Here is a 24606-nt window from a genome sequence, read left to right on the forward strand (position 1 = left end):
AGGACTCCGTGCTTTGAGTGCTATATTATTGTTTATTATCGATTAGGATTATTAATGCATCATCAGGATTCATAGGTAACTTACAAAATCTGAGAAACAGTAGAAAGTCGTGAAAAATAATCGCCTGACAGCCCTGAACGCACCATGAAGAAATTGGGTAACAGGTGAGCTGCACCCCTAACATTCCTGTACTGGAGTCTCCCCCTGCTGGCCATAAAGTGTACTACAGAAAACCTAAACAGTTACACCCTCTGCACTCCCAGGGAATGAGCTTCAAACGAGCTCAGACTTTAAATTTAAATTGGATTTTTGATATTTTGGTGACATGATGAGTTTGAAAACGTCCAGAGTAAACATGTAGAGTTCATAAAACCTTCAAAGGCGGTTTCAGAGACCTGAAGACCCAAACAGGGAAATGAGTCCTGATGCACACAGATTCAGTTCCCTTCAAATCGCTTCAGTTTTTTGACCCTTTAATTATTTTATTTCATCTGCAAATTAGTTTTTGTTCCAGGGAAGTTCCTGGAGATTCTGGGGAATTATCAGGTTTCCTCAAAGCAGCTGTGAGACGTTCAGGGTCGGTAAGTCAGCAAACATACAAATGAAATAAAAAGACAAAACTGTGAAGTCTGTTAGAAAAGTTAGAAAGAGTGCTGGTTAGAAAAGCTACAAACAGCTTTGTGCTCGATCACCTGAGGAGTCTCCGTTTGGGATTTCACTCTTTTAGCTCAGTTTTTGGTCTCCACCGCCTCCCGAAGGAAGCGTCCGTCTCTTCAGCTGCCAGAAGCTGAACTGTGACGTTACAGTGCGACAGGTTACTCTGATAACAGCGACGCATCAGTATGGCTGACGTGGTTCAAACAAACCCAGGCTTCCTGCAGCAGCTCTGACCTGGTCTTCATCCTGTCACAACCATCCAATTCTAATTAAAAGACGCTTTTGTGCCAAAGAGGTTACTTCTCCTCGCCTTGGGGCCTTTTCTTGTTTTACCTGAAATAAAGACTGAAGGTCGATCTGCAGCCGTTATCAAAAACCACCGGAGGAGCTGATCGTATCATTTTCTTCTTCACGTCTCACCTGACAACAGCTTTTAGTCATGTTTTCAGTTTTTTCAGCCATCGTGTGTCCACCTGAACCCGAAGCTCTCAGGCAGATCAGCCAATCAGAAGCTGGTCTCATTCATATGTGGTTTGGGGCTGGCGGGCGGGCCAGAAGGGGTGGGGCTGTCGGGACCTGGGGGACTCTCGGGGGTCCCCGAGGAATCAACGGGTGATGCCGCAGTGTTGTGGCGAGGGGAGACAGATGCCTGAGAACGGGTCGGGCTCACCGCTGCGGAGGCAGGGCTCGGCGGGGAAGCGGGTGAGGTCCTGCGGTGTAATGACGAGGAGAGCGGTGACGAGGACAGCGATGATGGCGGTCCAGGTGAATGTCGAGCAGCAGGGGGTACAGTGAAGGTGGGAGGGGTCCTAAGGCCGAATTTGGCCTCCAACTCACTGCACACCGCCAGGCTCCGCCTGATGCCCTCTGACCCCGGCGGGAACCCTACGCTCACAGCCGCCTCTGAACCCTTGGCGAGCTCCTGGCAGCGCTCAACAAAGCTCCCCCTGCGCACAGACCCACATTCTTTGTCCCGGTCCAGATGCCTGAGGGGACGGGGGCTGCTGGTCTGGCTGCAGGTGGGGTAGGAGGGGCCTTGTTGCAGTCCAGGTGAAAGGCCAGCTTCTCGGGCAGGTTTAGCGAAGGGAACGGGGGGCGGAGCCTGGCGGGGGAGGCTGCCGTACAGCGACGCAGACGAACCCGAACCTCCGGCTGCACCTCGTCCTCCTCCCATAGAGCGAAGGTGCTCTGTCCTGAAGGCATCGCTGAGCTGAGAGTGAAGGCTGCAGGAACAGGAAGTGACACAAATCAGCAACCACAGTAAGAGCATGATGTTTACGACTGCAAACGACCAATGGCATCCATCAAAGACGCGAGATTAGAAGTCATCTGTCAAAATAGAAACACCAAAGAAGAACGTGGACTCTGCACCGCATCACCCTGTATGAATGAGGCTCAGTGGGAGGGAACTCTACCTGCAGGTGGAAGCTCGGGGCGTGCTGTCAGGTGTTCTGGTCAGAGCCAGGTCGCACTGGTCCAGCAGCTCCAGCAGCTCCTCCTCTGTGGGTCCGCCCAGTGCTGCCAAACAGCCAATGAGAACCCATGTTGATCAGCTGCTAACTAACTGCAGAGCACAAGAAGTTGTTCTTCTACATCACGAGTCTGGAGTTTTACCTCTGATGTCGACCTTGCCGGCGATCTCCATGGCGGTGGTCAGGTCCCACATCTGGATGCTGCCGTTGCTGTGGCCGCTGAACAGGTAGCGACGCGGCCGAGAGCCGATGCGGCTCGAGCCCTCGCACTCGTGGACCATGAAGGCCGTGATGGAGGTCCCATCCACCGAACGCACCTCACATACCCTGACACACACACACACACGATATTTTGGTCTTAACAGACGTTTGGTTCTAAACGTTCTTTAACCTTCAGTGTCACATGATCACACATCGTGTGCTCGCGGGTTGTTCTGTTATTACGTTTACTTTCCAACATGGACGTCAATACTCTACACGCCAGTCGACAGACAGGCGGCGTGTTTCGTTACCTCCTTGTTGAACCAATGTGACGCCGAGGACAGTGTTGTTGTTTTTAATTGTGTTGTTTGTCTTTCATGCATGTACGGAACAGGAACAGCAGCTACTGTTACTGCAGGAGCGAACGGGGATCCTAAAACTAAACTGACCACACACAGTTATAACCAGGTGGGTTACAAGTGTCTACGGCTCTCCCACCTCTTCCCGTTGGAGGACAACCGGACGTAGAGTTTATCCGTGTCGGGAACGACTCTCTGGATAAACACCTGCTGATCGTCTCTCTCTCCATACGGCCCTGAAACCAACGAGACAGTGAAACGAAAGGAGATCTGAAGAAATCTGACAAAGTCAAAGTTTGATTGTCTTTGATGAATTCCATCGCTTCATTACAGAAGCAGAGCTACAGTCCTCAAACACAGCTCGGACTGCGATCGGGGTGACAGTTACCGATCTCGGTGCCGGCGCTGCAGCCTCCGTGCCCGTCCACGTCGTCCAGGCTGAGGATCTTGAAGGAGGTGAGCGGCGTGGACCCCGGCTGGGTGGAGATCATTCCTCTGAAGCGAGTCACCGTCCACGTCCGCACGTGGTTGTTATCTGCACAAACTGAAGGACGACGAAGAGGAGCTCAGAAACAACGACACCATGAACGAGCTGCAGACATCAGCTTAAGCCCTGCATTCGACACAGAACGCCAGTTTCCAAGACGAGGCGATTCTCGTACCTGAGATGAGGTGCTTTTCCGACAGCATGATCTTGGTGACGGGGCTGCGGTGGACAGAGAAGGTCTGAAAAAGCTGAGGCCCTGAGCCCACGGTCTCTGGATGCTGAACGATGACGCGAACAGTCCCCGAGCTGGTCCCGTACGCAATCTCGATCCAGTTCCCGCTGTCACCTGAGCAAACCGGGCTAAGTGTGAGACGGCTGCAGGAACATGAAAAATAAGACTTTCCCTGACTCGTCTCTAACAGACTGAGGTGAAGGAATGTGGAGAAAACTGACGCCCTGCAGTGGTTGTATTAGCAGCAGTGTCAGTGTCTCCGTACTTGTTTTGGGTGTGAGGTAGACGCTGAGAGCGGTGATGGCGTCTTCGGTCGGGTCTCTGTACAGCTCCGTCACCAGCAGGTCGTTATCCTTCATCCTCAGAGGAAACTTCTGAACATCTGACCAGCAAACAGGGACATTGTGAACAGCGGGGACTTTTTAAACATCTGTCAAGTCGTGAAGCCAAAGCCTCCCAATGAAAGCTGGTGAGAGTGGCCCGCAGCATTTACTGAACAGATTCAGGTTCTGGTTGGTAAATTAATGACCACGAGCCAACAATCTGATGAATTTATACTCGTACTGAGCAGTTTTCAGTTGATCCGACTCATTGATCTGCAGCTTCTTACCGATGTAGTAGATGGAGCCGTTATTGCAGCCCAGGATAAGGAAGGAGCCGGCGGTGTCGTAGCTGCTGATGGGAACCACATCCTGGTTCTGCAAAGGTCACAGAGAACATGTGTGAAGCAGACCGATAACCACCTGAAACAGACTTGGTCCAATCAGCTCCCTCGGCAGGTGTTCAGGCTTCAGCACTTCCACTGAAGCGACCATCTGAGAGCGTCTCCACCCACCTGCCAGTGTTTGGTGACTGCGTTCCACACCCCCACCTTCCCCGTGTGGCTGGTGGCGATGAGCTGGTTACCAACAAAGAAGAGAGCCTCAGCGGGGACATTGAGACTGAAGACGCCTGCGGGGAGGGAGAAACCAGTTTGTTTTTGTTTTTGTTACTGGGAACGTTTCCCGAGCAGCTCATCAAACCTACGTCCCGATTCCCGGGAACACTGCGCAGAAACTCGTACCGATTTCATTGCCGTTGCCATCAGGGCAAATGGACCAGAGGATGATCTCCGTCACCGAGGCGACAGCCACCATCTTGTCGTTGTCTCCCAGCGACCCGCCCATCACTTTGGCGTTGAGCGCGACTCTGTCGATCATCCAGTCGAGGCGGGGAGAGGTGAAGACCTGCTGCCACCCGGTCGACTCCTTCACCCTGAGAGAGGAGGCGGGAAGAAGGAGGCAGGAGAGGGACAGCCAATCAGAAGACAGTTAGCTTACAGTGGGAGGAGCTAAAACAGCTTTTCCCCCCCACTTCTCTGACAGACTACAAACTGATGGGACGACTCAGTACGGAATAAGGATTATTGGGCTTTGGCCCGAGTATTAGCTAATCTGAGATTAACGCAAACCTCAGACTACAGTCAAATTTAAACGGGTGATAAATGACCTGCGACCTGCAGTTAAAGGTGTGTGAGAGCACGCAGCAGTGACCTGTGCGCACGTGTGTGCACGTCTCTCTAAGGAGGCTCACGGTGTTACTGAAACCGCTACAGATGCTCGGACGGAGGTGTGGATGCAGCAGGATGTGCCGATGTGTCTGAGCCGCTCCCAGTCACGTGAAAACAAATAAACAACAGAGGTCATGTGACGCGTTTACCTGTAGCAGACCACGAACTGCGCGTAGGCCACAGCGATCCAGTTATGATGGCCGCAGATGATCCGAACCATGCCGGGGTCAGATGAGTGCCCTGAACGCACACACGCACACACACACAATGAAACTCCCACCACGTCCCTCCGATCTTAAAAAAGTACAAAATAAAGAAGCATTATTTAACGTGCCGACCTCCTGACGTCCGATCCTCGTTCATGCCTCTTCCCAGTATCCCAGAATTCCCGAGGTTCGGAGGCATCGTGTTGCTGCGTCGGACCGGCGCTCGCTCTACAGGAACAACGCGGCCCGCCATGAACTGCGACCCGGCCACGCTGTGACGGTTCCGACGCTTCGCCGGGTGCACTGGGACAACACAGACAGAAGGAGCTGTGAATCAGGATCACGCCTCCACGTTTCAGTTACAAACAGGACATTAATTATATTTGCATCGTTTTATGTGAGTGGTGAGCCTCCTGCGGCACATTTTATCTGAAACAGAAAAGATTTCGTTATTTTAATCATAACAACTTTTTAAGTTTGCAATGATTCGTATATAATAAATACAGACATGCTCACATTCTATGAAAATTTTACCCGATAAAGCATTTTGAAGTTTTTTAAGATATTTAATTTCAAATTTTTTAAAAATTAGTTACATTTTTATAGAAAGCATCCTAACACCTGCATAAATTATGTGTTGTGCATTTAAACTTCCTGAAGGCCCTGTCAGGTGGGGGTCAGGTGTGCTGTGAGGACAGGTGTACCTGCAGGCGGCAGGTAACCGTTGAAAAGCACGTTTCCGCAGGACGACCGGTCCAGCTCGTCACACAGCTGCAGCTTACGCACTGTTCCAAAAACAAAGTGATGAAGAACGTTTAGCGACGTCTGCGGCTTTACGTGCTCAGCTCAGAGTGCGGTCCAGCCTCACCGAGCGGTGTGATGCCGTAGAACTCGGCCTCGTGCATGAGCATGTGCACGTTGATGGAGCGCGGGTGGAGCTCTTTGGTCCGCAGGAAGTTGAGGATGGTCGCGAACAGGGAGGGGTCCCTGTCGATGAAGATCTACAGCGAGAGAGGAGGGACAAACGCAGTTATCGCGAGGAGGAAAAGCATGCGGGGACGTGAGGAAGAGGAGCTTTACTTACAGCTCCAGTTTCATCCTTCAGAGTCGAGATCCGGCCGCTCAAAAGGCTGAAGAGAGAAAACCCCCAAAGAAACCATCAAGATGTCAGAAACCAGCAAACTCAGCTTTCCAAAATACAAGAACCAGTTCAGTCACATCTGCCTTTCATTTCACTTACACGACAATTTCATCACATCACAGACTAGCTCACGTACGCATATTAACATGCATGTTTCTGCACACATTCGACCAAATGAGCAGACTTTTAGCATGTCCAGCTCAAAATCAGCTTTTAGGGAGTGAAGTGCATGTAGTCCAGAGAAAGTAACCTAAAAGCCCCCGACAGCCAGGGTCTCCCTCTCTGACCCACCTGGAGAAAAAGGAGTCAGGGACCCAGGTGAGCGTCTGGCGGGAGGTGCTGAACCTGAAAGCAAACACACACTCGTTGACTCTCGTGTTGTCATAAAACAACAGAAATAACAGCAGTGTGAACAGCTCCCCTCTCCTCCTCCTCCTCACTGACCTTTCACTCCTTATCTGACCCTGGTGATACCTGCGCCTCGTGCACGGAGTCACAGGTGCACACTAAAGTCTAATGAGCACCGAGAAACTTTTACATCCGTTTTTACTAACGGACATGAAACTGTTGCCCTGCTGCGCTCCAGCACGCCGTGATTTCCTGCATCCGTGTCTTGGTTAAAGATCAATATTTTATCACTAAACACTGAATAAAAAACGAGCGATGAGCTTCAGTCTTTATAAACACTCCTGACTTAAACAGTCCCTCTGCCTGACTCTGACATGTTTAATAGGTGAACATGTACCTGACATCACCTGCCTTTCAACAAAAGACAAACCTGTTTTGCTAACTTTAACAGTTCCATTGTCGGACAGCATAGTTTTAATTTATTTACGTTAAACAGGCCAAATATAAACTCTTACTGAAGTAAATCTGAACTTTATTATTTATTCGTCGTTTATATGTTTAATGTGCGCAGTACAGCTAGCTTACAGCGGCTCGTTTCCTGTTTCTCTCCTCTGTGCCAGGTTCTGGTGTGAGCAAAGTTATGCTAGCTAACAATAACAAAGTGCGGGGCTGGAAAAACTCACAAAGCGCGAAACACGGACTTTATAACCGGGTTAAAAACATCTAAAGTATACTGTGCAATAGAAGGGGTTATAAAACGTGTTTAATGTCTTAGCGCAGAGATACTTTAGAGAACATTACTACACTATGATACTGGAAGCAGTCTGTCCGATAACGGATCCTCCCATGTTAGCCGCGGGAGCTAGCCGGGTTAGCAGCCACTCCTGGGTCTCACCTCTTCCCTCCGACGTTCAGGTGGATGATGTCTCCGCTCCTCGCCGTGGTGGACATCCTCTAAAGGCCCGGAGACTCCGACAATGACCGCCAAAGACACAGTTTTAATCCATTTTTCGGTGATAAACTCTGTTTCCGTTGTGCTTTAAGCCGGCTTCCGGAGGTCGGACAGAGGGGCGGGGCATAATGGCCGCGTTATGGCCTCGGTCTACCCGCGGAGAAACCCGGCCGGGAGCGCCGGATCCGGGGCACACAATGAACCAAAGCCCGGAGTCTGACTAGATCAGGACCGAAGACCAGTTCCTGGGGGAAAACAGAAGAAAACAAAACGAAGACTTGTTTTTAAAGGTAAATAAAAACAAAGTTAATTGATTAAAAACTAAAAAGAGATAAGGAATACTGGAGTATGTTTAATTTTAAAGTCAAAGCCTGCACCTCTGCATTTAGTATCTTTGTTTCTTTACAGGCAAATCAATTCAGAAAACTTTTTGGCTTTTTGAAAACTGTAAATATTATTCAATAGGACATATTATTATTATTGTTGTTGTTGTTGTTATGGCCTTATTTAAAATATTGTATGTAAATAAGACCGATGATCCCAAGCCCAGAGGTAAATGTCCGACAGAATGGCTGAAAAGAAAAGAAAGAAGCGGCTGCAGGGGTTCATTCAAAGTTCAGACCTCAGCAAAATATATTCAGGTGACCATCGCAAGGTCATTTTCTGATGTCAGCCTCTGATCTTTAAAGTGAAAGTGCTGCAGCTCTCCACTACTCCACTCCTTCAGTCCTGTTCACGTGACTGTAAATGAAACCGATCAGAGAAAATCTGCAGACTTCAGAATATGAAAAGAAATGAAACTAAATGAAAGTGTGGGGAATGTGCAGAGGCTCTGTAGAAGGACAGACTTCATGATGGGGATATAAATGGTAAGTGGCCTGTACTTCTATAGCGCTTTACACACCCATTCACACACTGGTGATGGCAGCTACATTGTAGCCACAGCCACCCTGGGGCGCACTGACAGAGGCGAGGCTGCCGGACACATCTTTGAAACATGTTAGTGAGCAAAAGAGTGAAATCAGAAGGAGATCTAATAGTATTTCACAAAAATCTTTTCAGGATGAAATCATGTAACAGACTTATTCTTGGAATAATTCAATGAGCAAACCAGACCAACATGTGTTGACTCCAAGTCTGCATCAGGGTCTGACAAATACAATCATTCAGGATTAAACACCAGCCCTGGGCGACAAACACCTGTGGTGAAGTATTTTAACCACTAGAGGGCGCAAAAATTAAAGCGTGAGGCCCAGACAAATCCAAACTGTAACAAAACCTCAGCAGAAGTTATTAATTATATTAATATTATTATTAATTATAAAAGCGAGTCTAAGAAAAAGGTAAATTCTGAATATTCTGCTAACTGTCGTGTTTGATTTCCTCCGAGGACGGCAGGTGTCCACAGTCAGGACAGGCTGACAGATTCAGAGGCTTTTGATGATACACCAGGACAAGTTCAGCGATACATGAGGAAGAGCTACGCAGGACCAGCTGAGAGATGAAGAGCATAGCCAGGCTGTTCTGTCTACTTCACCCGGTTTCCTTCTGGCAAAGGTACCCTCACTGCCATACTGAGAAAGTTTCCTCCCCCAGGCTGTTCAGCTATCTTAGTGAGGACCTTCACTGACATAATGGTTTCCTTAGCCCCTTACCCTAACCATTAAAAATTAATGCCTAACCCTAAACCATAACCTAATTGTAACCCTGACACTAAAACCACATTTTGAGCCTCAAAAAGGCTTCAAACTTGTGAGGACCGGTGAGTGTGTCCTCACAAGGGACTGTTGGTTCTCACAAGTATAGTAGAATGCAGATTTTGGTCCTCACAAAGATAGCTGGACAGGAACACACACACACACACACACACACTGAGTTACTTTTGCACAGCCCACTGTCATCGTTGCACTTTTCTTTTGTACTTCTGTCTGCTGTTGCACTGTTTTTGTTTTTAGCAGTTTTTGCACACTTGCACTTTCTGTGGTCCCATGTTTGTCTGTCATCTGTAGCACTGTGGTCTTGGAGGAATGTTGTCTCACTTCACTGTGCACATGGCTGGAATGACAATAAAGCCACTGGACTTTTTATCTCTCCATAATCCATCCTGTTTGTTAGGGTTAAACTAACGTGTTCAGAGTGGGATGGGCTGTTTGTCAGTGGTGGCAAGCAACGGTTGCGGCGCCCTCTATAGTAAAAGGCAGAGCCCCGTCAGCGAGCCCAGCTTAATACAAAGACATGTGAAATCATCCTAAAGCAACCTCACAGTTTCCAAGACAGCGTGAATGTGACTAAATAGTAAATGGCCTGTATTTATATAGCGCTTTAATTAGTCCCTAAGGACCCCAAAGCATTTTACACATCCAGTCATCCACACATCCACCCATTGGTGATGGCAGCTACATTGCAGCCACAGCCACCCTGGGGCGCACTGACAGAGGCGAGGCTGCCGGACACTGGCGCCACCGGGCCCTCTGACCACCACCAGTAGGCAACGGGTGAAGTGTCTTGCCCAAGGACACAACGACCGAGACTGTCCGAGCCGGGAATCGAACCGGCAACTTTCTGATTACAAGACGAACTCCCAACTCTTGAGCCACGATCCTCTGCTGTTAGCGGTAACCACGAGGATTTATTCACAGTCTGCTGCTGTACAGAACAAATGTAGGTTACCATACAAAAACAGATGTGAGTGAGTGTAAATGCGCGCTGAGCGCAGCGCAGCAGGGCTGCGTTCACTGGGCGCGCGTCCCTGCAGCTGTGCAGATGTTTAGTGTTGTTTCAGCTCAAATGACAGAGATGCTCCACTTCCTCCTCTCGTGTCTGATATCTTCCTCCTCCCTGCTGGATTCCTCTTCCTCCCATTCTCCTGCAGAGCGAGGCAGCGTGGGCGGACGCAGCAGGACCGAAGATGACAAAGAAACAAACTGCTGGACCGGTCAACAGAAAATCCCCCAGAAATGTTTGTGTACACGTCGGCACATGAGCGCCGCTGTCACGATAACTATTCTTCACTGTATCCACAGCTCTGCCTACAAAGGTGCCTTGATGAGCATCATTTAGAAAGGACTTTGATCAGGTTCAACTTTTTTCATTTTGCAGAAAGTCTAAAAGATGTTGTATTAATCAAAGATGCATCTCTACGTTCATCGATGGCATACAGAGAATCAATGTGTGGAAGAAAGAACTGCTTCAAACACGTGATTTGGTATGAATGTAACACAAAGGAACAGTTTTTATACTTTGAATGTTGTGTTTGGGCAGTGGCACAGTGTGGTTTGGATCTTGTGTTAAATCTCGGTGAAAATCGTGACTGAAGTTACAAAGCATCTCACCCAAACACCATGTACTGTAGTTATGACGGTCGACACTCAGCGGTCGGCCCAGTCCAGTCTACGGCACGCTCCCCAGCTTTCATAGACAATCCTTTGAAAGTACGACTGCAGCAACATGCTACTGATGAACGCAATCACAAAGACGAGTACAGGTTTTCCTTAGCAACAGGTGGTTTCCAGGAGTCACTAACTGGTCTGGAGACCTTTGACCTGGACTCCAGCAGTACATCACCCACTCGCAGCCTGGTTTTGGGCCTTATTCTCTTGATCCCACCCGTAACCATAATTGTCACCAACCAAAGCTGTGGACGAGTTAAAGTCACGTGGTCAACATGCAAAACTGCAAATTGCACAGGGGCAGCTCACCCTGCTGTGCAGAGCTGCATCCAGTCAGAAGATTAAGACAGCGTGCAGTAAAGATGAAGCGCCTGCTAATTAAAAACCACACCCTAAAAACACGGGTTAAAATCCTAAAACGACTTCCTGTGGGTGATACGAGTGGATGGATGAACTTTAGCATTACTGCACCTGATGCACAATAAACCCAAAGAACGATTTGAAGTGGACGGCGAGGTGCAGGAGGAGCCCCCATCATAGTGGAACAAAGGAAGAGAGGGAGAGATCTAAAAGGCTAAAATTGGAAAACGCTGGAGCTAAAAAAAAAGATGCAGTGAGAACATCTGCCCAGAAATAGTCTGAAACACATCCTGTTATCTGCTCAGAGCGACAGGTGAACAGTGCAGGACAAAACTCTGCACTCGGGTTTCTGCCGCCATGTCCTGTTTGGCCATCTTTGAATTTGAGGTTCTGATACATGTAAAGCAGCTGTTTCATATTTCACATCTTCACTAATTTCATGCAAACCAACAGACCCGGAATTACCCCGGGCCTCTGAGGGAAGTGAAAAACAAGCTTCAATTAAAGAACCAACAGTTACAAGAACAAAGGAAACAGAATGAAGAGGCTGAGACGAGCAAAAATAACGCAGGGTGCAGGCTGGGAGGGGGGCAAAGGTCTAAAGCTCAACAGGAAGAAGGTTAGAAGCTTACAAGAAATGCAAACTTGGAACGAGAAGTGTTTACAGAAGGGATTCACCCGAAAACAAGGACGTGCACAACAGTGACAACAGAATGAAGCTGGCAGGAAGCAAAGTCGGGACAGAAAACTGTGAAACTGTCAGTTTAAAACATGACAGGAAAAAACTAAAATCCCTGCAGATTAAAAAAGTTCAGATGAACCTGAGAAGCAAACTTTCAGCTCATGCTGGCTTCGTGTCGGCTCAGGTCTTTCTAAGGCAAATGTTTAAACCACAAATCAAAGAGGCAAAAGAATAAAGTCGCACTAACTGCTCGCTTCTAATCGGCCAATCGCGTGGCAGCGCCTCAGTGCACTCAGGCACGTAGATGCATTTTTTGGACACTCGTGGCATGTGAAGAGTTCTGGTTTTAAATCTTGTCACAGTTCAGAGACGGCACTGTGAAGGAGTTGCTCTCATGACACATCGAGCGATGCCATTGGTCAGCCAATCCAGCCACATCACATTTTTGGATGGTTGCTTAGAGCAGGTAGTCGAGTACTCGGTACCAGGTACCTGCACCTGTGGAAACCCTGAGAGTCGAGTACGCACTGATGGAAAAGGGCAGTGTGAGACAACCCCAACAGGAGTGGGTTTACAGCTGCAGGCCGCTGACCTTTTCCTTCCTCGTCTTTGGCAGCATGAGGTCACGACACTGTGTTTGGGTCTAATACCAGCAGGTTGCACCTCCGACTGTCACCGACGCCCTGACGCTGTACCAGCTGCTGCAGTGAAACGGACTCGCCTGCTGCATCGGTTTTTCTCTGCAGAGTTCAAACGACGGGGCATCCTTTCATTCCTAACGCATTACCCAGTCCACACCAGCGCACATATCAGCACCATATTCACAGGTGATTAGAAACATCTGCTAACATCCAGCTGTGACGCAGCAAACACATCAGATTTTGCATTTGTGGAGTATTTGTCATGCAGAGGCCTCAGCAGTGTGTTGTAACATGCAACGGTCGGAGCAGGGTTATCATGTTTGCATAGACGTGTTAGTCAGACACAGAGGAGGAGGGCTCCTCTACGGGGGGAGGGGGGTTAGAGAGAGAGAGAGAGAGGAAGTGGAGTCCACTGCAGACTATAACAGCTCAGACTCAGCTGTCAGCAGCACTTCAGCTTCCCATTCACAGAGCAGGAAAGCAGACCACAGGTGAAGGCAACATCTGTATGGGAGCCTGAGCAACATCTGGAGTTTATGGTGAGAGAACCATCTGATGCACCTTTAAGCTGATGACAGAGCTGTGTTATTGGGTCAGTCTGTGATTAATGTAAGAGAGGTGTAGCTGTAGAGGCGTGATGCGTGTGGAGGCAGCGTGGTGGACCTCGGCTCACCGAGGCTCCGGAGCCCGAAGAAGCAGTAAAACCTGCCGGAGGCTCAAACAAACTGTTTCGGGATAAATCCGTCACAGGGGAAGAATGCTCCACCACGCTGCTCTCTGCTCGCTCAGCTGCTTCATGTGACTTTGTTCTGCGTTCAGAGCGCTTCTTACTTATAAAACTTTGTGGATGTTGTAAAGGTTATTTTTCTGTTGAGTGAAGGAAACATTAACACACGATCTGACCTTTCAGCTGCAAACCTGAGTGAGGCAACTCTGACATTTAGATAACATTAGCTCACATCGGTGCGGGCCAACTTATTACACGCACAGAAAACACTCAAAACTTTTTTTCTTTAAATATCTCAGAGGAAGGAAGGAAGGAAGGAAGGAAGGAAGGGAGATTAGAAGTGATCAAACATCAGAAGAGCTCAGAAAGTTTTAGAAAACTGAAAAAGCGCATCACCATCAGATGAGGACGTTTGTCGGTAATCTCCTCAGCTGATGGGATATTTGTCACGAGTGTGAACAGCAGATGTAAACGCCACGCTGTGGTGATGCGTTGCTCCCAGCTGCTGTAAGAAAGAGCGAAGTGTGAGGGCAGAAGCTGCGCTCTCCTGCAGCATGCATGGATGAAACAAACACACGGAGAGCAGGATGTTCAAAAGAGCTCAAAGGTGCAAATGAATCAGATGAACTCAACAGTTTTGCTCTAAACGAGCGGCTGCAGAAAGATTTTCAGCAGCCAACTGTAACCTCGGTTGTGGTTTCCACATTAATATAAGTGTGCCAGCTGTTGCTCGCTTATACCTGCACAGGCTGGCGGCATGTGCTGTTTTATTAACGTCGTTTCATCCAGCAGGTTTCTGTTTGGTTTACTGATTCAAGAATGTGGAAACATGTCACATAATGTCAACAGTATGAGAAAACGAGCCCAAAAACAAACACAAACAAGCTCATAAACACGCACAAACACACGTCAGGATGTAACGGCGCACGAACGCAGGAGCCCGAGCGTGAGGACAGATTCTGCTGCAGGACGCGCAGCTTACAGAAATATAACAGTCAGAGCTGCAAGGAAAAACACTTCTGTGACATGATTGAGGCTGACTTCATGTTTTACTCAGAAATCCTTCAGTTGTGTTTTGTGTCAGTTTGATCTTTTATTTCTGACCACAGAGTCAAAAACAGGGTTTGTACTGACGCTGCAGAGGAAGAGCCGCTGGTTTGTGGTCGAGCTGCACTGAAGATTCAGATGAAGTGATGTGGTCATGTTTTCATGCTAAACCAAAGGGTTCTTTTTCTTAACCTACATGTGTGTGTGTGTGTGTGTGTGTGTGTGTGTGTGTGTGGGTGCGTTCACATGCATGCTGAGAAGTGGAAAAAACAGCGACCAAAGAAATGACAGCAACAAACCATCCACACCGCCAAAGGTATCAAAAAAACCACAGAGGGTTAATGTGTGGATTCATTTCTTCTCACATCCCCAAACTCGTGAGGATGTGCCGACAAATCTATCCATACTGGTTACATACTGGTTACATACTGGTTACATACTGGTTACATACTGGTCCTGGTCAGTTATCAGAGCCCAGATTAGCAGAATATCTGGTTTTGTTGTGCTTGTAGTTTTTTCTGGTTTACTCTGTGCTGGGTCGCCTGTTTCCCCTCCTTCCTTCAGCTTGTTGTTAGTTTGTTTCTGGTTTTCACTTTGATCTGTTGCAGCTGACGCATTTAAGTTTGATTTAACGAGTTTAAAGTGCTAAAAATAAAGCTGTGGCCAGCAAGTAGCAACAACTACCCACAGTCTGTAATATTTTTATATTCTACATAGATCTGCTCTGTGAAAGTCTCTCACTGGAGTAGGTGTCACACAATTGGTCGGTTTGGTGCAGGAAAAGAGTGAAAGTCTGACTCGGAGAGCCTGGATAAACAGAGGCCGCTGATAACCACCGTCAGCATAGCTGCTGTCTCTGCCTTTGGTCGACTGGGCTAACACAGAGGCAGCCTGGCTGCGTCTGTCCTGCTCTGCAAGCTGGTACCTAATGTCCTTTAATGCACATATTAAACAAATATGTAAGACTGCTTTCTTCCATTTGTGCAACATCTCTAAAGTTAGAAATATCCTGTCTCAGAGTGACGCTGAAAAACTAGTTCATGCATTTATTACTTCCAGGCTGGACGACTGTAATTCATTATTATCAGGAAGTCCTAAAAACTCCCTGAAAAGCCTTCAGCTGATCCAAAATGTTGCTTTGGATTCAGGAGACAGAGACTATCTCTACTCTTAAGATTAAGTTTTTAACTTCCCCCTTTGGTAAATCTTATCCTTAGACCTGGATTAGGTGACCTTAGGTGGCCTCAGTGTGGTCTTCTGCTGCTGAAGCCCACCTGCCTCATGGTTTAACATGCTGTGTGCTTTGGTCCAGCAGTCAGTCCACAGTGGATAAAGAAACAGCCTGATACAGAAACCTTTTTCACCTGGGTGGGTGAGGTGAATTTCTATTTGTAATAACAGCATTGATGTAGTCCTGTCACAGGAGGCCCGGAGTGATGTGCTTGGCCTCGTCTGCACCAATCAAAGTCACTGACACTGAAACCTTCACTGTTTGTGCCCGACAAACACTGTGTGGTTCAGACCATCCAGGAAATGGATGCTCTTGTTTTACTGAGTATGAGTGTTTTACTATCGAGTCAGAACAAATGGGGTCTGCTGGTCTGATTCGTGAGAGCTTCAGTTTCAAAGAAGTGAGTTTGTTTCCATAACTGAGTCACAGCAAACAAACAAATGCTCAGGAATGACATCGGGGATCTGGATGAGACTCGTTTACTTAACAAATGATTCCTGTGAATGTTTACAGCCTTCACACAATGGCTGGAGTTATAAGCAAACTTCCCTCTAAGTCTCATAAACATGAAATATCAGTGAAGGTCCTGCACCACGTCCTGTGCCTGTCAAAGGTAAAAGCAGAAGCTTTGCAGCTGTTATTGCATAGTCAGCATCCTCTCAGTGTGTATGATCAGATACTACAGATGCAAACTTTGGGAACTTGTATCCCAAAAGAATGCAGAGTCCACGAAGTCCAGGACGCAGGTCCAGGAACCGGGCTTAGCTAACGTCTCTGAGCTGAGCTCTGGTGTTACAGTGGACATGACACACACATGTTTAAAGGCTAATTTGCCTCCTGCTCTAAAAAATGGTCTTATTTAAGTCCGTCTGTGAAGCTGACGTCTTCAGAGTTTGTAGCGCCATCTTGTGCCACTACAGTGCTGTCATGTGGTTGGTTGGTTGCCACTAACAGACTTACATTAGCTTATGTTAGCTAACTAGTGATAGAATCAATGATGCAGTGGAAAACAAGGAAACTAAACTAAAAGCAGTCTAAGGGGTACTTTTGCGCTGCCCGTGGCAGCAGAAGTGGGTTTGATCCTAAACTGTCCACACCCGTCAGCAGTAAGTGGTTCTCCACCCATCGCTAGCTGCACTGAAACAGGAAAATCCACCTGTTAGCTGTTTCTGTTTGTAGCGCACTTTATGGATGTGGAGGAGAGTCAAGTGCACCGCTGGTTTACCAAGCTCGAGTCCAGCACGCCTTAGGTTTGCTTGGGGTTGCAGACGAACAGTGCAGGCAGCTGGCAGAGCAGATGTTCACAAGATGTAATCGGCATTATTTTAAGCAATGTTAAAGTCTTAGCCCTGCAACTAGGGCTGGGTATCGTCACTGATTTCTAGAATCGATTCGATTCACAAGGTCCCGAATCGATTCAATCCACGATTCGATTCTAATTGAATCGGGGAAATTTTGCCTCAGACAGTCAGAAATATTATAATTATAAAAGAGTGGATGGATGGTTAAAGTCTAATTTAACATGAAGTTATATCAGGGTAAAGTCTGGGGAATCCTGGTATCGGCGCTCCGTTGATAGTGGATTCCTTTCCCGGGTTTATTTTTGAACTCAGAGTTTGTTGAGCCTGCTTCCTGGAGTGATGTGATATCAAAAAAACTTTATGTTTGTTCTTGTTCTCTGAAAAGACCCTCGTAAGGGTCGATAATATAACACGTTGGTGCATTTAGTCGACATGATCGTCCCCTGTGGCTCGCTCTGAGCTGCAGCAAACAAAGGAACAGGCCATTTATTGGTGGCTCTGGCACAGGAAGTAAACATCCTCGTTCTAAAGCTGTGGGCATTCAGTGGCTTTATGAGACAATCAGCAATGTGGAGATGGTAGGAAAAGAGGAACAGCACACTGCAGGGACACGCCACACGCTGCCTGATCAGGAGTTTAGCTGCTTCCCTGAAATGGAAACTGCTGTCTGATCCTTCTTCATATCGGCTCTTCTGATCCACAGTGGAAGTGTCCATCTCCACACAGGATTTCTTATTCACTAACAGCTTCTGTTGACTGGTGTAGGTGCACAAGAAACCAAATAGTGTTTCAGGTGGAATTAAAGCCAGCAGGTTGTGTGGTTAGTGCAGGAATGACCACTAGCAGAAATCTGAGGTTAAAAATAACTTTACTAGCACGGGAACACACGATGCAGCCGGTGCTGTCCTGTCAAACCCGACTGTAAGTGTTTTCACAGCGCAGATGAAGGACGAGAGCGCTGCGTGTTGGACTGGGATGAATCAGGATCGGAGGGAAGTGCGTGAAGAGCAGGACAAAGGAAGCGTCCGTGAAACCTTGTTTGTGCACGTGCCCAGTGTAAACAGAGCAGCTCACTGCATGAACACAAAAGGTTTTTTCAGCCGAGCAGCACAGAAACAACGTAACACTGAACATGGGTTAAAGCACAAATGCAGATTCAGGCCTTCAGCGGTCGTTACTTTGTGCTCTGTCATAACGCCATGACGCCACTGTGGTGGTGCATGCAGACAGTCTGCAGCTCTGTCAGTGGAAACCAAACACTGACCACAGAGAGTCTGTCCACCTCCTCCAAGTGACGATTACGTTTATCACTCATTTCAAAGAGAATGATTCTGCAGGTGGAGCCACAGAGCGTCACCTCTGTCACTGATTTCTCCCGTTTTATTAATGCCAATGAAAAATGTTTCCTGTAATCATCCTAAAGCTCGTACTGTGTTCTTCGTGTTTGCAGGGATGGCTCACAACAACTCCACCAGCCTACTGTCCAACCAGACGGCAGACTTCAACAGCGTCTTCACCCTGAAGATCCTGCCCCTGCTCTACTTTGTGATCTTTCTGGTGGGTTCGCTTCTGAATGGCGGAGCCGCCTGTATCTTCTTCAGAGTGCCCGCCGACTCTGGGCTGGTGGTCTACCTGAAGAACATGGTGGTGGCCGACCTCCTCATGCTGTGCACCTACCCGTTCAGGATCGTGGCTCAGCTGGAACTCGGCGGCTGGTACATCCACGTGATCGTCTGCCGCTACAGCGCTGTGATCTTCTACTGCTCCATGTACATGGGGATCCTCTTCATGGGCTTAATTAGCCTCGAGCGCTACGTCAAGATTGTCCGAACCTCCCCCTCCTCCATCACCACCACCTCCTGCAGGACAAGAGTAGCCAGGATCTTTTCCCTGCACCACCTGCAGAACCCCAAGTGTGCCCGGGTGTTGGCCGTCCTCTCTTGGACCCTCCTCACCGTTTTCCTCATGCCCAACAGCTTGCTGACGAGCAAGGAAGCCAACGAGGAAAACGCCCGCAAGTGCATGGATCTGAAGACGGCGCTGGGCAAAGAGTGGCACCGGGTGTCCTCGATCTTCAGCGTCTCAATGTTCTGGGTGACTCTGGCGGTCCTCGCCTTCTGCTATGCCTCCATCTCCCGCCGCATCTACCAGTCGTACCGCCGGGTTCGCTGCGATAACAGCGACGTCTGCCGCAAGTCCAACCGGAGCATCTTCAGCATCCTGGTGGTGTTCTTCATCTGCTTCGTGCCGTACCACGTCTGCCGCATCCCCTACACGCTGAGCCAGATGCCGGAGTCGAGCTTCAGCCGGTACGCCCGCTTCCTGCTGCTGCAGGTGAAAGAGGGGACGCTCTTCCTGTCAGCACTCAATGTCTGCCTCGACCCCATCATCTACTTCCTCATGTGCCGAACCTTCAGAGAATCGCTGCTGAGAAAAGTGTCGCGGCGAGAGAGGAGGAGGAGGAGGTCCCTGACCACGGCGCAGAGTCTGAGCAACATTTAGAAGGCGAGGAGAGGAGACAAGGCAAATAAGGCAGCGGCAAGGAGAGGAGAAGACCCCTGAGGAGACGTGAGGAGACGCAAAACCTAAATGTTGAAGCTGAAATCATGTATTTTTTTTATTTGCTGTAATAAAATTGCTCTCTTCTGTTTGTTTCTCGGTCTGATAGAAAAGTGTGTAAATCAGGAGTTGTATGTGTAAAATAGAAAGAGACATGAATGTATATTTTTATCCCTTTATGTGTACATAAGAGAAGTATTCAGAGCTTCAGTTCTTGGTTTTATTTATTGTTCTGACCAAAAGCAGGACAGAGAGGACAGGGAAGGTCAGCGAGGAAGAGGAAGTGTTGACGTGGAAGTGAAACTGAACTGTGATGAGTGGGCATCAAACCTGCAGCATTAAAGTCCGTTCATGCAGAATCTGCTGATTTGCTCACGAGTCGCCTCTTTTTAGAAGCTCGTGTCAAACCGCAGGACGAGCAGCAATCTGACTGTGATGTCATAGTGTTCCTGCTGTCAGAGTCATTACAACTGCTTTATGATGTCTGTATTTTAAATAAAGCTTTTCTTTCTTCTAAAATAACTCCTATTTAGTCATGTTTTCAATCTCTGCTCACTGCAGCTGATGCCTCTCTGCTGCCATCAGGTGGTCATATCTGTCATTACATGTTTGTTTGCAGGTACACGAGGAGCAGCAGTGGGATAAAAAATATTAATAACTATTTTGCTGACATTTTAAAATCCCTCTTTTTAAAGTAAATTAAATGAGGTGATAGTACCTGTTCCTCAAAAACACAAAGTTAAAGGGGAAAAAATGGAGTGTAATGGAACCCTGTGACCAGCAGGGGGCGCTGATGACATTCCCAGTAAAGGTATTGTTAAATCACACGTGGCCAGTCTGAATCACAGCTCTGACATCAAAAACACATATTTTGGGAGTTTTTAAAGGCAGCAGTGAAGAATTGAGACTGATTGATGTTACAGCTGTTTCTGTCATCTTTTGGTGTGTGTGTGTGTGTGTGTGTGTGTGTGTGTGTGTGTGTGTGTGAGCACGCAGATAAGCATTGATCATAAACAGAGACAGATGTGATAAAGCAATGACAGCAGCAGACGTGCAGGATAAACTTGGACAGTGTGCAGTGACGGGAGTTGGAGCTTCAGGTTAAGCTCATGATGCTCGTTAGTATCATTTGAGGAATTCCTCCTTCCTGTACAGCAGCCATCAGCATATAACCTCGAGCAGCAGCATTTTCAAAATCATCACATCAGAACTGTTTGCAGTGAGTATCTCACACCAGAGAGACACAGGGAGAGGGAGGGGGAGCCGGGACCAGGCAGGGGTCATGACTTCATCTGAAAGTCAAACATCTACCTCCCTGTCTGCCGTTACCGAATCCTCCCACAGATTCCAGCTCAGTGCCGAGCTTCGTCAGAGAATCAAAGAGCGATTGTGTGCGTGCAAAATCAAAAGAGAAACCGAACGCTCCATTAGCCAGCCAGCATGACAGAGAGGAGAAGAGCCCGTGAAAGCTTTCAGCAGGGCTGCCCGGCCTGCTCAGGTGAGCTGCATCCTTAATCACCGGGTCAGCTCCACCCACCGATTACTTGGAAGAGATGGGGAGATAAGGTGAACGCTGAGAGCAAGGCCAGACCTGTCGCTGTCACCGCACAGGTGAAGAGATCACAGCCAGCCGATGATGGAAAATCTACCTTTAATAATCAGATTTATCTTAAAGCGAGCCTTTTCTCCGCTGCACCTCTACAACCGATCTTAGGCTGCCTCCACATGCACCCACCGAGTCCTGACTCAGTCTGGGAGAATCCCCGTAGAAAGATTTCTTCATGATCGTTATTCCAAAAACATGTCCTGACAGTTTGCCCTCCAGAGCAGAGACAAACCAGCCTGAGGCAGTTTGAATATTTCCCTCTGTGCTGCGCAGAGATCAGGCTGATAGGGTAACAGTCAGGCTCTCCCATCTGTGAACGGAAGACGAGATCTATTTAAAACTCTTTCCTCTCTTCTTTGGAAAAGAGAAAAAATCAGCATTTTTTAATCTGAAACCAGGCATTCATTGTGGCAGCAAGGTGGACGTGATGGTGGGAACAGATTATTATACCCATAAGCACTTCTCAGTAACCTGGTCTTCCCCCTCGTCTGTTTGATGGTATCAAACCAATCACTATTCAATTCAGTTTTATTTATACACCGCCAAATCACAACAACAGTTTCATTAATGCCTTTAAATTGTAAGTTAAAGACCCCATATTAGTACAAATACAGAGAACACCTCAACAATCATATGACCCCCTGTGAGCAGCACTTTGGCGACAGTGGGAAGGAAAAACTCCCTTTTAACAGGAAGAAACCTCCGGCAGAACCAGGCTCAGGGAGGGGCGGGGCCATCTGCTGCGATTGGTTGGGGTGAGAGAAGGAAGACAGGATAAAGACATGCTGTGGAAGAGAGACAGAGGTTAATAATAACTAATGATAACACAATGCAGAGAGGTGTAGAAAAATGAAGTGAATAAACAAGAAACACTCAGTGCATCATGGGAATCTCCTATAGGACAAGCAGCCTAGATCTACTGCAGCGTAACTAAAGGGGGGATTCATAATAAATGCATGAACTAGTTTTTCAGCGTCACTCTGAGACAGGATATTTCTAACTTTAGAGATGTTGCACAAATAGAAGAAAGCAGTCTTACATATGTGTTTAATATGTGCATTAAAGGACATTAGGTACCAGCTTGCAGAGCAGGACAGACGCAGCCAGGCTGCCTCTGTGTTAGCCCAGTCGACCAAAGGCAGAGACAGCAGCTATGCTGACGGTGGTTATCAGCGGCCTCTGTTTATCCAGGCTCTCCGAGTCAGACTTTCACTCTTTTCCTGCACCAAATCGACCAATTGTGTGACACCTACTCCAGTGAGAGACTTTCACAGAGCAGATCTATGTAGAATATAAAAATATTACAGACTGTGGGTAGTTGTTGCTACTTGCTGGCCACAGCTTTATTTTTAGCACTTTAAACTCGTTAAATCAAACTTAAATGCGTCAGCTGCAACAGATCAAAGTGAAAACCAGAAACAAACTAACAACAAGCTGAAGGAAGGAGGGGAAACAGGCGACCCAGCACAGAGTAAACCAGAAAAAACTACAAGCACAACAAAACCAAGACATTCCTGCAGTTTAACTCATTGGTGTGTGTTATCTGGCTTCATGGACAGATAGAGCTGGGTGTCATCTGCATAGCAGTGTAAATGTATGCTATGTCTTCTAATGATGCTGCCTAAGGGAAGCATGTATAATGTAAACAGAATTGGTCCTAGCACTGAACCCTGTGGAACTCCATAATTAACCTCAGTGTGTGAAGAGGACTCTCCATTTACATGCACAAACTGGAGTCTATTAGATAGATATGATACAAACCACTGCAGTGCAGTACCTGTAATACCTACAGCATGTTCTAATCGCTCTAATAGGATATTATGGTCGACAGTATCGAACGCTGCACTGAGGTCTAGCAGGACAAGCACAGAGATGAGTCCACTGTCAGAGGCCATAAGAAGATCATTTGTAACCTTCACTAAAGCTGTTTCTGTGCTGTGATGAGCTCTGAAACCTGACTGAAACTCTTCAAATAAACCTCTGCAGATGATCTGTTAGCTGTTTGACAACTACTCTTTCAAGGATGTTTGATATGAAAGGAAGGTTGGAGATTGGCCTATAATTAGCTAAGACTGCTGGGTCTAGAGATGCTTTTTGAGTAAAGGTTTAAAGCTGTGACCCTAAAAGGCCTGTAGACCATAACAGCAAACATAGAGTTGTTCTTATTTTCTTCAATCAGTGATGAATAGTAAGATGTTCTGGCTTTGTGGAGGGCTTTCTTATAAAGCAGCAAACTATTTCTCCAGGCTAAATGATGATCCTCTAAATTTGTGACACGCCATTTCCTCTCCAGATTACGAGTCATCTGATTTAGGCTACGTGTTTGAGAATTATACCACGGAGTCAGGTACTTCTGATTAGAGACCTTAGTTTTCACAGGAGCTACAGTATCCAGAGTCGTACGTAGTGAGGAGGTAAATGTTATCAGGAAATGATCAGACAGGAGAGGGTTTTCAGGAAACACTGTTAAATGTTCAGTTTCTTTGCCGTATGTTAAAACAAGATCTAGATCAGGGGTCCCTGCGGTGTCCTGCAGGTTTTAGATCTCTGGGTCAGCACACCTGAATCAGATGATTAGTTCATTGCCAGGCCTCTGGAGAACTTCAGGACATGTTGAGGAGGTCATTTATCCATTTAAATCAGCTGTGTTGGTTCAAGGACGCATCTAAAACCTGCAGGACACTGGCCCTCGAGGCCTGGAGTTCGACACCTGTGATCTCCAGTGTGATTTTACATTTTGAGAAAATCCAATTGAGTCTAATCACCCACAATAATTATTTTATCTGAGCTGAGAACTAAATCAGATATAAAGTCTGAGAAATCAGACAGAAACTCTGTGTAAGGCCCAGGTGGACGATAGATGATAACAAGTAAGACTGGTTTCTGAGTTTTACAGCTGGGGTGGACGAGGCGAAGCATCAGGCTTTCAAATGAATTAAAAGTCTGTCTGGGTCTTTGGTTGGTTAATAGGCTGGTGTGGGAGATTGCTGCCGATCACTTCAGTTTGGTCCAAAATCTGTGCCAAAGTGAGGCTAAACTGGAAACAGTACAAACGAACTGGAAACAACGAAAAACAAACAAACAAAACAAAACAAAAACACACTGAGCCCTGGAGTCAGCCTGGGAATACAGAGGGCCGGTGTGGCCACGGTGGCAAGTCATCGCAGATGCTCCAAAACAGGATGTGAAACCATCCCAAAGTTCCACACCAGTCTGAGGGAATCTGAAAACAGGATGAAGCAGATACGAGTCCAAAACAGCTGTGAAATCTGAACCAGTCTGTAATTAGATACAGAGAGAAAACACTGAGTCCAGTAAGCTGCTGCAAAAGCAGATGTAAACTCTGGACTCGCACCAGCCTTCAGCACTTCCTAATAGAATTTAAAACCAGAAATCTGATCTACACTCTGTGGTTTCACCGTCCTGCACTAGTGTCTGTTTGCACAGCTCGTATGTCTC

The 24606-nt window shown here is 47.4% G+C and overlaps 2 protein-coding genes across 4 annotated transcripts; one reads left to right on the forward strand and one right to left on the reverse strand.

The window, feature by feature from the left end:
- Nucleotides 1–12: 12 nt before the first annotated feature.
- shkbp1 (SH3KBP1 binding protein 1) lies at nt 13–7604 on the reverse strand. Its single transcript, XM_085430990.1, has 17 exons — nt 7548–7604; nt 6596–6649; nt 6248–6293; nt 6032–6164; nt 5868–5948; nt 5296–5466; nt 5107–5197; nt 4472–4662; nt 4244–4359; nt 4019–4106; nt 3674–3790; nt 3352–3522; nt 3078–3233; nt 2829–2925; nt 2272–2456; nt 2073–2175; nt 13–1880 (listed from the first exon to the last, which is right to left on the reverse strand). The coding sequence occupies exons 1-17, from the start codon at nt 7601–7603 to the stop codon at nt 1163–1165; spliced, it is 2574 nt and encodes an 857-aa protein (XP_085287116.1). The 5' UTR covers nt 7604; the 3' UTR covers nt 13–1162.
- A 216-nt stretch (nt 7605–7820) lies between these two features.
- Nucleotides 7821–20099, forward strand: LOC146694711 (P2Y purinoceptor 14). Of its 3 annotated transcripts, none has more exons than XM_085430991.1 (3): nt 7821–7894; nt 8995–9161; nt 18433–20098. In XM_085430991.1, exon 3 carries the CDS (start codon nt 18435–18437, stop codon nt 19482–19484), a length of 1050 nt encoding a protein of 349 aa, XP_085287117.1. In that variant the 5' UTR covers nt 7821–7894; nt 8995–9161; nt 18433–18434; the 3' UTR covers nt 19485–20098. The 3 variants fall into 3 exon arrangements, with proteins under 3 accessions (XP_085287117.1, XP_085287118.1, XP_085287119.1); XM_085430992.1 differs by having other exon boundaries at nt 9003–9161; XM_085430993.1 differs by lacking the exons at nt 7821–7894; nt 8995–9161 and adding an exon at nt 13143–13215 and having other exon boundaries at nt 18433–20099.
- The last annotated feature ends 4507 nt before the right edge of the window (nt 20100–24606 follow it).

Source organism: Copadichromis virginalis, linkage group LG14 (assembly GCF_057382275.1).
Source record: "Copadichromis virginalis isolate Kocher_CV1m ecotype Utaka linkage group LG14, C_Virginalis_male_GT1.1, whole genome shotgun sequence".
In the NCBI taxonomy this organism is placed as follows: Eukaryota; Metazoa; Chordata; class Actinopteri; order Cichliformes; family Cichlidae; genus Copadichromis; species Copadichromis virginalis.

Coding starts and splice junctions, on each gene's coding strand:
- shkbp1 (XM_085430990.1), bottom strand. CDS start 7,603: ATGTCCACCACGGCGAGGAGCGGAGACATCATCCACCTGAACGTCGGA. Junction 6,165..6,247: donor TGAAGGATGAAACTGGAGCT/GTAAGTAAAGCT, acceptor CTCTCGCTGTAG/ATCTTCATCGACAGGGACCC. Junction 4,107..4,243: donor CAGTCACCAAACACTGGCAG/GTGGGTGGAGAC, acceptor TGACCTTTGCAG/AACCAGGATGTGGTTCCCAT.
- LOC146694711 (XM_085430991.1), top strand. CDS start 18,435: ATGGCTCACAACAACTCCACCAGCCTACTGTCCAACCAGACGGCAGAC.